Below are 13734 nucleotides of genomic sequence, written 5' to 3'. Positions count from 1 at the left end.
AACAAAAACATAATGACACTTTTTACAAGCAACAAATCCAGTCATGTTCATTATTTTTATTCGTTCACAGGCATTTTTAATATCACCAAGCAGACATGATAAAAAGATCTTGCTACTTATCAAACAAGTGATAGCAACACTGCTTAGTGAGCTGACGCCTCTCTTATTCGCCTCCTGCTTTATTGCTGGAAATACCAGTACTTTTACCTTCTGATGCGTTATTTGGGAAAGGGTTACAGACGAGTAATTCAGACCCGAAAATATTTTTTTTGACCTGCACCTGAACCGCAAGCCACTAAAAAGTTCACATTCTGAGCCGAACCCGACCTGCTTTTGCGGTTCACCCACGGGCTCCGCGGGTACCCGACCCAATGCAGGACTCTTTCGCAGGATATACCAACTCTGTACTGAGGTATATCTTAGGTATATTGTACAGTAGGAACTCTTATAGCTACACATGGGTCAGTTCTACTGCTGTGTAATGCGTTTTGCATTTACTAGGAAATACAACTGATGTAATTTTAGCATACAATACCTTATACTAGTTTAGTGTTCTTCACAGTAAAAGCATAGCAACGTACACGTAAGGATAGTGAAAGCAAGGTACGTCTGGTAAGTGGCTTTATATTTACTTTAGTAGTTTGCTAGCTGACAGAGATGTTTTGGTTGTCCCCTTGGCAGCTGGCAGAGACTTGGATTATCCAAACGCTCCATAATGGATGGATCTATGTGCTGTTTACCTTCATGGATGAAACAAGAGAGAGTATGACTTGTTATACAGTATGTCTCAATAGGATAATATTTATGTTTTATTGAAGCCAGGAGATGTTCTGGATCTCATCAGTATCCACTTTGTAATAAACTGAGCGCTAGGTTTGGTAGTTGCTGTGAATTTGGACCACTGCCTTGTATGGAGATCTGTGGACAAATGGAAAGTATAATTAGTGCCCATAAAACATATGTGTGGGGTTTTAGACTGGTTGTCTTTCTGAAGATGTTAAAATATACAGGTACTAAAAAATAAAGTAAGGCTCTTTATGCAAGACATACAACTATTACTGTTGTGATGAAGATGGGCATTGAATTTTGGGGTGCAGAATCTCATAACACAGCAATGAGAACATATTTCAGTTACAAACAGGTAAAGTCATGGAGACCAAGTGAAGATACCTCTACCTGACCTTTCCTACGGCGTCTGCAACTGAACCACAACAGGAGTACCAATGCATAGTTTTATGTTGAGGTCTCTTTATGTTGAAGATTATGGCATTAAGCACTGGAAAACCTAAAGCTGGAGAAATCCTGTAAGTACTGTTCAAGGGACTATTACACAATTGTCAGAAGTGAATCTATTAAAATCAGGTTAGCCATCTGTGGCAGAGCAAAGCTCTGCCCTTTAAATTGGCAGGGATGGGGTTAACTTCCCCTACCTGCCTGGGTTTATTATGTTCAGGTGGCTGGGGTTGATTAGTTGATTAGGTTGATTAACGATCAATCAGCGCCCAGCCACCTGATATAAAAGGAGGCCTCTGCTTCTCATTTGGGGAGAGGGAGCTGAGGAAGCAGGTTGGTTTTTTTTGGTTGTTTGGAAAGCTTGAATCCAGTGAAGGCATTGCCCAGCCTGGAGATTGTTATTTTTGTAAATTTTGCTTTTTGTCTTTCTTGGTGTTTAAATTGTTTTGTTTTGGCCCTTGTGCCCTTTCATTTTGTGTTTATTTATAATAAAATAGTTATTTTTTTGAACTGCAGTCTGTCTCTGGGCCTCTATCCACTCGCCAGCCTGCCACACCATCTTTATAGATCACTTTTTGCTTAAAAAAACACAGATTCCCTTACAAAGATATCTGGGCTGATTTCTAAAGCCTTTTATTCTCAAAAGGAGAAAGACACCAGCTGAAGAATCAAAAACAGAAAATAAATAAATTCTGTATTTAATATGAACCAGTTTATGTTGTTTATGTCTCATTTTGTACCCTGCAAAGTTGTCTTCTTACCTTTTATCTTACACTTTTATCTTAGACTTTGAAAGTCATCCTGGATCTTAAGGAACTCAGAAGATCCAAAATATGATAAAGCACTAAATACTGCTCTTTTCTTTTTTACAGTGGCTAAAATTGCCAAAGAGCAAACACTTTAACATAAGCAAATATCTCCTCCTGTCAGGCTTTGTCGCTAGAAGACTGTACCTCACTCCCTGCTTCTCTGTTCCCAACACAATGCTGTGTTGGTCCCAGCCAAACACACACTAATCACATCCATTCACCTGTATTTATAATGGGGTGGCAAGGTCATTGATTAATTAAATGATTGAAGACCCAGTCATTGATAGAATTCCACACATTCTCATGTGGGGATTCAAAGGAATGAATGCTGTCAGCTAATTTCACAGACATGTATTAGCATTCTTGGACCACTTCACCAAGGGTGTAAAAAAAAAAAAAAAAAAAAAAACATTTAAAATAGCTGTTTTGCTGGCCATTGCAAACTAACTATAAATAATAGTAAAAGTTATAATTTTCACCCAATGGTGTTTCAGCCATGTTCTGAGTATGTAACATGTAAATATATATTAAAATGTCTTTGTACGCCATTTTCCAGCTCATAATATACACTGTGATTGCACAGATTCTAAGACTTGTGCAAAATACAAGGGTGATAAAAATATTTTATACAATACATTTTTAATTGAAGTTTTAAATGTCAACACAAAGTACACACAACCAGTATGTCTGTTTTAATAGTGTGGGACAGAGGGGGGTGATGCTAGGACGCCAGAATCACTGTTGAGTCCTCTTGAAGAGTGGGCTAGTCGATGAAACACCGAGGATGGAAGGTGCCCACCTGAAGACCCCAGAGATGTACCCTACTTAGCTCAATCCAGACAGTTGTCATGCTGATGCGCTGGGGAGACCGCACTGTGCTTGATCTCCAGAGCCAGCATTGCAGCCGTTGTGTGCTGATGCTCTGGGGAGGCAAAATAAGCTGATCCCTGGAGCCAGCATTATCTGTATCATCAGATGGAAAGAAATGCAGATGGATCACTTTAGTTTACATTAGTTTACTGTAAAGCTATGTCGTAGTTGGCATTTATTTTGGCGAGGGCCGAGTTCAAATCAGTTTTAAAATCTACTCTCATGTAATTGAAATCACGAACTGTAAGGTTTGTATATATCTACTGAAATTGAAGTGTTGAATGACGTTTCATAATTCCTGGACTGTGGACTTCTTGTTGATGTTTCTATAGGGCCTTGTCTGCAGGGGCCAACCACTGTAGTGAGGTAAGAGAATATAAATACATTCTGCCTATTCAGTAGTCAGATCAGTGTTACCTAATGCTCCCTTTTGACATTCAGTATTTCGACTTGTGCGTTGCACAATGAGGAATGAGAAACTCTATTAGGGCAGGGTGTAAATGACGCACACAGAGTGAGCACAGCGCCCTGACTAAATTAGGAAACGCACAGGGTTGCTATATCACAATCACAGGGGAATGCAACAGCTGACAGGTCCTTTCCCCAGCTCTCAATTAGATCCAGCAGCCAGATGGATCTGCTGCTTCTGCTACAGCAGCCTGCTTTATGATTAAGGTTCTCGGGTTTCCAAAAAGGAGCAGCCTGCCAGCACAAACTCAACAGCAACTTTTAGAAGTTTCTCACTGCAGTAACTGCTGCCTGCTGTGCACTGCTTACTGTGGCAACCTTACTCACAATTGCTTTCCGGGTTCAACCAATTTTCTTGTGTAAATACAAGGCAGTCATGCTTTAGCTTACACATGCTATGTTTCCATACATTTTTTTTTTTGTATCTAGTTAGAGCAAGAACATGTTCAGTCCTATTACAATCAGAGCCTGCCAGAAACATCACATGTTTGTATCCGTTTAAGATAAAGGGACTTTGGTTAAGAATTTGGTGTTGTACCATGTACACAATAGTAGCCCCTATCTCAATCAACAGTTGTTAGATTCCTCAGGCAGCCTTGGTCATTGAAAAAAAAACAAAACAGTCCTCTTTCCTGTAAATATAGAACTGCTTCAGGGTTGGCATGACCTGCCTTAATGTTCAGCAAAGCATCCATTCAATAAAGCTGGATCTAAATAACCCTAATCTAAAAATACGATTGTAAATTCTGAAACCTCTGAATGTGCAAAGCCAGCCCTTCCAGAATGATGAAACAGCTGTACGTTCCTCCTCCTTTCTGGGTGTCTACTTGTGAAATATTTCAAATGAATTAATAGTATCACAATCTGGTGCTGTTGCTGTCCATTAACTTTAATCGCAAGTTGAGATTAAAAAATGATCCCCTAAACACTTGAGAGAAACTCAGACTGCAGAACGTATATTTCTGTTTACATTGGTAATACGATGTAACATGCATAATGTGTGAAACAGAACAGAGCTGTCATCATCCTGGTGTTCTACTCAACATTGTCAGCAGTGGTACCACAGACTGTATTCAGAACCAATGCACACCCTCTGATACAGATCGAGTACACCACCATGTTACTGCGGTGAGTTGCCAGTGTGTTGTGGTACATATCTTAACTTCTGCTGGTACAGCAAAACATGGAAATGTTACCACTGTGGTGCCCTTCTACCATTGGCTCATACTCTTGCACCTTTTGGTAAGGGTATAGCTCTTTTATATTTAACAGTTTTTTTGTTTTGTTTTGTTGAATAGCTTTAATACAGTAGTTGTACACGTATATATGATTCCTTTGCCTATTAAGGGGTGCAATGACTGGGCTGGGTATTGTATCTTATTGCTTGCGTCCTCGTGCAGAATGGTACAATATGTCCCCTGGTTCCCTGTTGTACTTCAGAACAAGGTCTGCGATGACAGACCCAAGTAGAAATTGAGCTTGATGTAAAGAACAAGAGACATGTTTAAAAACCAAGACTAACAGGCTTTGCCAAGTTGATAAGAAGGAAAAGCATTTGTGTGTGATTTGTTATAGGGTGCCAGTAGATGGTAGGGTTGGGTGAGGTAGAGCCTGTTCACTACTGCCATCATGACTTTGCAACCCAATGGCTTGGATTGCCAACTTCAATGGCCAATAGTGGGATCTGTGTACAGTGGTGGCAATGAATAAATGTAAGGTACACAGATAAATCTAGACATTATTGTAGTGCAGTTTAGACAACATATACAATACCTGTACTAGTGGTTTTTCAAGGTTATATTCCAGGGCATTTGACATGCCAGGTCATTTGCCTATGGTATTGAAGCAAGCTCCTACAAAAGTATTCTTTACCTGCTTGAAAATGTTGTCTACATCAAATATTTGCATATACAAAATATTCAAAATGGGACTAAAAGACACAAAAGTCCTTCTATCTTGAGTCACAGTGAGATATATACTGTGGTCACTGGTGGACTGGTGGGGCATTCCTAACTGATCAGCATACATCATATACTTAAAAAGCTTCCAAGTTCAATATCTGTCATGGCTTTAAGAGTATACCAAGAGACCAAAATGGTGGCATTGTTTGACTATATACATGGCTTGCTTGTCACAGACATATAGGCACAAAATTGAGCTAATCTAAATCTAATCTAAATAAGGCAGTGTATTAATATTGCTGGGGTGTTTGAATAAACATATGTCTTTCAGTAATTTTGGGGTGTTGTGAAAAAGTAGTTACTTATGCCTGAAGCCTTCTCTTTTTGAGCATGAAGAGGTTCTTTTCCTAGAAATCCACTGGTGCCCATGAACTGAACACCCACCCTGGCTAGAGAAAAATTGACTGTAGCAAAAGGTTTGCTGTGAAATAACCATCTGCTCAAGCCTTTAACTCCCACATCAGGAAGGATGTGCCCGCTGTGTGAAGGAGAAAGGTTCCATACAGTATAATACGATTATAATATAATTATTAATATTAATATTTAATAATAATATGATAATAATAATAGAAACTTCTCAGATTGTCTAACAATTTTCGTTAAGTATCCGTTTAGGATCCCATCAAAAAAAAAAAAAAAAATACTATATATATATATATATATATATATATATATATATATATATATATATATATATTCGATATATATTTGCTTTTGAGGACTTTTTTTTTTTTTCAATGACATTTCCACTTACAGTGTTTTGATTTCATATGCACAACAAAGCAATGGGGTGTTTGCATATGAAATCAAACCACTGTAACTGGAAATCTTGGAAAATTGTCAAAATAGACAAATTAGTGATTGTTTAATTTAATTGATAACTTTAATAGTCCACACATGCAATTATTAAAAAAAAAAATAGTAAGAGAGAGGGAACACCTAGCTACAAATGGCAAAATGCATGAGACTGTTTCAAAGTTGTTTAAGATGCCTAATTAAAGCACAAAGTGGTCTAACATGTTCAAATATGAGTGCCTATTGTTTCTATAACACTGATTACTGACCGGAAATTGAAATTCTCACACAGAGGTAGGTATATAAAGGGTATAAATGACCAATCTTTATGTGGTCTAATACATGTGTATATATATATATATATATATATATATATATATATATATATATATATATATATATATATATATATATATATATATATAGGTTTGTAGAGTGTTGCTGAAGTTCTAGCCGACACTCAGAGTAGTATCTGTTAGAAAGCGGTATGTACTGTACACTGGTTTGTAATGAGATCATCAGGAAGCAGTCGTAACAAGGGAATCCCTTGTGAAGAAAGTTGTGGGACGATGATGTAATGATGTAAGTATCATGCGTGATACTAAAGCCAAATTAAACATAGAAGTAAGGTGTTTGTAATAGAAAACCCTTGTTCATTTAGAGAAGAATATAGGGAGGATATTTTGCCATTCAAATGAATACAGGCCATATATAGTTGTCTTGTCTATCATAACTAAAACCAAATCTTAGCAGATGCAGCTTTTATGTATTACAGTATACTGTACATGTATTTGCTGGGGGTAGGATTAGGGTTAGGGAATTTTTGTCCAAATACTTTTTTCAGTTGTAGTGCATCTAATATGTTTGCAATCACTGACAAGTATCTCATGTCATAGCATTTCAATACTAAGAATGCCTGTACTATCACATATAACATATGAAGAACTACTATGTGCTTGAGTTACTTGGGACACTCTTAGCATCCAAATCTAAAATGAAAATGCCGGTAAGATGACTTGTGAAAGACAGCTGCTTGGACTGTCCATCCCAGGGATTAGTGTCAGTTTAATTGTTCCATGGGGAACTGTCCCACACTTGCAGACTGCTCCTGTAGGGACAGCTATTTCTGGATCGGTGTAAAGTTACAGTATTTCAAGTATTCACAGAGTAATCACAACTGCTAAGACTCCCAGAGCTGTTGAAATATTGGTAGCAGTGAACTTTACCCAAAATTCCACAGGGAAACCTGGAGTTACCATGCGGTATCCCAGACAGGATAATTGCACTTGTAAATGAGTAATCTCACTGATGCCTAGGGAAGATTCTTGTAATAGTAAACTTAGTGCTTTTTCATAGCCAATCAAACTGCATGAAAGTCGCCAAAAGACTTACATTCACAGCAATTTTTAAAAGTCAGAATGTACAAACCTTTTGGTGACTTTCCCGCGATTTAGTTGGCTCTTGTAATGCTGAAATGTGCTTATCCTGATTCCCCATAATATAGCTACTGCTTTTTCTCACCTTAACTTGAAAGCTAATTTTATATGGCATACATTATTGAGAGTACTAGATTGTGGGGATGGCTGCAAGTGTCCCTCTGTTTGTACACTTCTGTGTATGCTACCCTTACATTTGTCCATGTATCTAGAGAGCATAACGAGTCATTCCACATCCTATAAATCAGTCAAAATAAAACACTTTAGCATGATACTAACACCACATGTTCTTTCCTAATGACACCTAGGTCTTAAATACTGCTTATCCAATTTCCACCAGTATTTTGCTCTATGCATACTGTTGATATAAATCTATCATCGTGTAGCTCTTAATTTTGAATATAGAGCCGTGACAGGGGTGTGTTTTACTGACATGCTTGTTTACCCATTTTAACTTGGAATTGTTGAGAAATAAATAGATTATATAAATAAATGTACATATCAATTTGAATGAAGTCTTACAGCCTCTTACCTTCTAGGCTCTGTGAATAGTTTTTGCAGTGCTTTCTAACTGTACTGCTGGTAACCTTTATTTAGTTGGTCCCCAATGACCTGCTGTTTTGAGCATGTTGGGATTAGACAGCTTGTCATTAAATCCAGGCATGACAGTGTATGATGTGCTTGATTTCACTGCCTCGGTGACCCTCTGGAGACCGTGAATATCCAAAAGACTTTTTATAGTCTCTAAAGTGCAGAATTACCCTTCATAATAAAAAGCCATGGAATTAGAAGCAGCACTTCACTGAAAATCATCTCCTCAATTCAGATATTCTTGTTATGGAGATATTTCAAGAATAATGATTTATTAGAGGTGCTCAAAGGATCCGAGGTGTAATATATTTAAATATTGAAATCTGAGATTTCAATTTAGCCCTCTCATTTTTGTGTGGCAACATCTGTATTAATGTCCTTTAGGAAATCCCTTATATATATATATATATATATATATATATATATATATATATATATATATATATATATATATATATTCAAAGCTGTTTCAGAAAAATACATTATTACAAAAAGCACAATTTTGATTTTCATATTGAAAGTTGGTAACACCCGGGGTATAATAGGCAAATCTGTAATGCGCAGATTTACTTATAAAAGTCAGCCCCTGTAAAGTGCACAGTGTTTGGGAGACCATAAATTGGGGAGACCATACACTCACAAACCGAGCATATACTGTGTTTGCAATGAGTAGATCACTTACGATAAAACGAGGCTGCCAAGATTGTATGTTTTCAGTCACAACTTTGAAATAACTGAATTAACCTTTCTGATAATCTTCAATAATGATTTATCCAAGAAATGAGCCATTAAATCTCATCTGGCGTAGTGCCACGGGTTCTAGGACATACTTTAAAAGAAACTGCAATGGCAAAAACAATTTCTCCGGAAATTAATAAAACAATTCTAGCAGCATAAAAATAGCAAGAAACTGCTGAGACTACTCCTTTTTGCTCATCCAGTATGTTCAGCACTCAGCCACTATAAAATGAGTTTTGGGCATAAAAGCATATGTAGCAAGTTGTGTGATATGTAGCCATTTGGTAACCTTTCCTGTTTTTCTTTGCTTGATATATCTTCAATCATGGCCTGTTTTTATATCCCCCATATGGGCAATGTTTTCTCAGACATGTGTCACTTGTTGGTTCTGCAGTGAGACAGCTAATCTAAATATTGACTCTTTGTAGATGGAACTGGGCCGTAACGTTCCGAGACATTGAGCTAAACATTTATGTCTGAGCAATATATGTGTGTGTGTGTGTGTGTGTGTGTGTCTGTCTGTCTGTCTGTTTGTCTGTAGCAAGAGCAGCTATTCCTGCAGGTGACATGTTTCAGTATCTGTAAAAAATATACAGCAATACATTCTCACAGATAATAAAAAAATAATAATATAGTAGCGTTCAGAAACACAGAAATGTCCTATAGTGTACTGTACTACATACTGCAGTACTGTAGTATTTAGGTAAGTGATTTATTCAAATGTACTATATGGATTTTTAAAAAAATGCAATTACATTTTCAATCGACATTTGGTTAACATTTAGCAAGAAACCAGCTATTGCATATCTATTAAATATTAATTCAACATTAATTTAATATGCAATTGTATATCTATTTAATATTACCTGGAATCCTTCCTCTTGGCAGTACACTTTCTGTCAAAAATGTCTGATAAACTAGTGAGAACAGATAGCTGCACTTAAGAAACATTTACAGTAGTAAGGGCTAACAAACCTTTTCATGTGATGACTTGGCCTTTCAACTACTGTGCACCGTACGTGAAAGGCAACAGAGTTGAATGGTCACGGAATCAATTAAATAAAAACTGGACCGTTGATAGCGGGTTGTGCCTGCAGGTAGTTTTCCCAAATCCTTTCTCCATAACTGAAAAAAGCAGACAGTGGTACAAACAGGACAGTAAAGCACATAAACAAATAGTTTGTACACAAACTTTCCGAGAACATTGCCCAGGTGTGTCTGGAACATGCAAAGCAGCAGTGAAAAATATGTATTTAGTTATTTCATTTGTCCTTTGTGCTTCTTAGAATGCGTGAACCTATTGTTCAGTATAATTATACTGTAAGTCATTACCTGGTGCTTCCTTACAAAATGTCTAATACATTGTGCCTGTCACATTCTCAACCAGGACACGGAAACAAAATTAATTTTTCATTCAATAAAGATCAGGTCATTTTTCATTCCAGACAAGAACACAATACTTTTGCCTCCGAATTTTGAATATATAATAGCTTTTCTGAAATCCATGCCCAAGCTATTGCTTTATTATACCATATATATATATATATATATATATATATATATATATATATATATATATATATATATATATATATATATATATATATATATATATATATATATATATATATATATATATATATATATATATATATATATATATATATATATATATATATATATATAGATCGTATAGGATGGTATTACTTTTCTGGAGCAAGGCTGGAGCAAGGCGACAATGCTCAGGGGTTTGTAGATTCATCAAGGGAGAATTAAATGCTTGAGGGAGAAGGGACAAGGGCCTCGCATTGATCAATACTTCTTACAAAGTCAGTCAAGTCAGTCAAATGAAATCCAGTGACAGGAAGCAAACCACAGTTCGCAGGATATCAGCACCCCAGTCATAGACATGAGGAGGACTTACGTGGATACAACTAGTGATGAACTTAATGATCCTTGCGAACCAGGTCAGATGAACCAGTGTAAGAGAGAAAAGATCCTCAATGGGCATAAGCCTGGAGTTAAATGGCCAAGAGCTTGTGAGAAAACCACAAGGGATACAGTAAACATGGATCTCTGTTTTACTTTGGAAAGGTTAAATGGAACAGTTGAAAAGAAGCCGGCTGAATTAGGGGACATCATCTACGCATATGGAAGCGAGAGGTTTGGATTTGAAAAAGGGAAGGAAAAAGTACCAACTATTCCTGGAAAGTCTAGACGGCAGCAGGAGATTGAATGCTTAGTTAGAGAAAGGAGGCAGTTGAGGAAGAAATGGAGAAAAGCAGAACAAAGTCAGAAGGAGGGACTCTATCTGTTACAAAGGGTCATAAAAGATAAGCTTGCAACATTGCGCAGAGCTGAGCGCCTACGGAAACGCTACAAAAAGAAAGAGCGTGCGAGAACTAACTTTTATAAAGAGCCATTCAAATTTGTAAAGAAGATCTTCACCAGTGAGAAAAATGGCACACTAAAATGATTTAAGTTTTAGCTGAGAGATATTTGGAGCAAACGCATACAGATTCAAAAAGGCAGGAGCCTATGTCAATTCCTTCAGACATCCCACCTATCAATCCACCGAATACCAAATGGAGGACTGTGCACCTAAGTGGAAAGAAGTAGAGCAAGCTGAGAAACAAGCAAGGGCATCATCATCTCCAGGGCCTAATGGAGTTCCATACAGAGTGTACAAGAGTGCTTCTGGAGTTCTACGAATCCTGTGGAAATTGATGAATTGGCATGGGAAAAAACAGGTTGTACCAAGAGCATGGCGCCAAGCAGGTGGAGTCTTTATACCAAAAGAAAAGGATTCTACAAGCATCGGTCAGTTTTGTCCTATTTCCTTATTAAACGTAGAAGGCAAGATTTTCTTCAGCATTATTGTGCAGAAATTGTCAACCTACCTATTAAAGAACTGCTTCATTGACACTTCAGTACAAAAATCAGGCATTCCAGGTTTCCCAGGATGCTTAGAACACATCAGCGTAATCTGGCAACAAATTCAATCAGCAAAAAAGGAGAGGAAGGAGCTTCATGTTACATTTCTGGATTTGGCTAATGCTTATGGTTTAGTGCCCCATGAACTTCTTTGGGCAGCATTTGATTTTTTCAGTGTACCGATGACAATAACAAATTTAGTGAAATCCTACTTTGGAGATTTGCGATTTAGTTTTTCAACTTCAGAATTCAGCACTACATGGCAATGCCTAGAAGATGGAATAATGGCAGGATATACCATTTCTCCACTGGCTTTTACCATGACAATGGAATTATTGCAATTCAAGCCAACTAAATCAAGGAGCATCTCTATAATTAAAGGTAAAGTAGTAGATAGAAGGTTCTACATCAATGATGAGGCAATACCAACAGTGTCCGAGAAGCCATTTAAAAGTCTAGGGAGATGGTACGACAGGGATCTGAAGGACACAGTTCGTGTGGGAGAAGTAAGACAACAAGCAGTGGAAGGGTTGAAGAGCATAGACAGCAGCGCTTACCAGGCAAACTGAAACACTGGTGCTTTCAGTTTGCTCTATTGCCAAGACTGCTGTGGCCACTGACTGTGTACGAGGTTTCCTTGACAACAGTTGAGCAGCTGGAAGCTACCAATCTCTGCTCTAACCGATGAGTTTAAGTGCACCAAAGTCCGATTGGAAATGACATTAGTAGATTTGTGCTACAAATACGTAAGGGAGGCAGCACCTGTTTTAAAAACTGGAAGAAAATGGACATCAGTGAAAGCTGTGGAAGATGCTAAGTCTGCCCTTCGAATCGGAGATATTATGGGGCAAGTTCAGCATGGAAAAAGAGGTTTTGATCTCAGTTCAGCTCCTCCTACATGGCACAAGGCAACCCCAGCTCAACGGAGGAAGCTGGTAGTCAATGAGGTGCAAAAGCAGGAGGAGAGGATCAGGTGTGTAAAGGCTGTTTCCCAGGCCAAGCAGGGAGAATGGATGAGATGGGAAAGTGTGGAACAACGCAAGATCGGCTGGCAAGACCTATGGACAATGGAACAGAGCAGGATCAGTTTCCTAAACCTCTGGGTTGGTGAGGATCCCTCATGTCCTTTGTGTTCATCACCTGCAACATTAAGGTGCATTTTGACTGGATGTAAGATGGGTCTTAGCCAAGGACGGTTTACTTGGCGCCATGACCAGGTGCTGCGATGTTTGACCTTAGCATTGGAAGACAAGCGTAACCTGACCAATAAGTTGCCACCAGTTCCATCAAAGCATTACACACAAAAGAAAATATTCCTCCGTCCAGGAGAGCAACCACCAAGAAAAGGTGTTAAAAATAAGCCTCGCCCAGGACAACTGGAAGCTGCTGGAGACTGGAAGATGCTGGCAGATGTTGGTCAACGGCTTATTTTTCCACCTGAGATTGCCACCACTAACCTTCGACAAGACATTGTCTTGTGGTCTGGATCAGCACGCCTTGTTCATCTGGTAGAGTTAACAGTGCCACGGGAAGATGCTGTGGATGAGGCATGTGATGAGTAGCTGCTGAAGCGGAACACGAGGACCCAGTGGAGGTGGGTTGTCAAGGATTTGTGGCACACTCTACAACCCGGTTTCTCAGAGACGTCGGATTCACTGGCCAAGTGTTGCGTCGCACAGTGAAGAATTTAGCTGAAGCAGCAGAAACGAGCAGCAACTGGCTGTGGTTGAGACGGAAATATTCTGGATGGGGATCTCAAGCACAACAGAAAGTAAGCAACGCTGATATACAGGTAAGAAAGCTGGGTTGAGCTGAGTGGGGGATGGAGGAGGGTGATGCTGGGATGCCAGAATCACAGTTGAGCCCTCTTGAGGTATCGTGGGCTAGTCAACGAAACAC

General features: G+C 38.4%; 1 protein-coding gene across 2 annotated transcripts in view; it reads left to right on the top strand.

The window, feature by feature from the left end:
* The window catches only part of LOC121319236 (junctophilin-2-like), a 37850-nt gene that overhangs the window by 11820 nt on the left and 12296 nt on the right, over window positions 1-13734 (top strand). The window contains exon 3 of one of the 2 annotated variants that reach the window (XM_041256453.1): window positions 682-1437. The exons of the other annotated variant lie outside the window; for it this stretch is intronic. Within the exon in view, the coding sequence (XP_041112387.1) occupies window positions 682-769 (88 nt within the window). The 3' untranslated portion in view covers window positions 770-1437. Of the gene's footprint in view, window positions 1-681; window positions 1438-13734 lie in introns of those variants that run through there. 2 annotated transcript variants of the gene reach the window in all.

This window comes from Polyodon spathula, chromosome 8, assembly GCF_017654505.1.
Source record: "Polyodon spathula isolate WHYD16114869_AA chromosome 8, ASM1765450v1, whole genome shotgun sequence".
In the NCBI taxonomy this organism is placed as follows: Eukaryota; Metazoa; Chordata; class Actinopteri; order Acipenseriformes; family Polyodontidae; genus Polyodon; species Polyodon spathula.
This window is presented reverse-complemented; position numbering and strand designations above follow the sequence as displayed.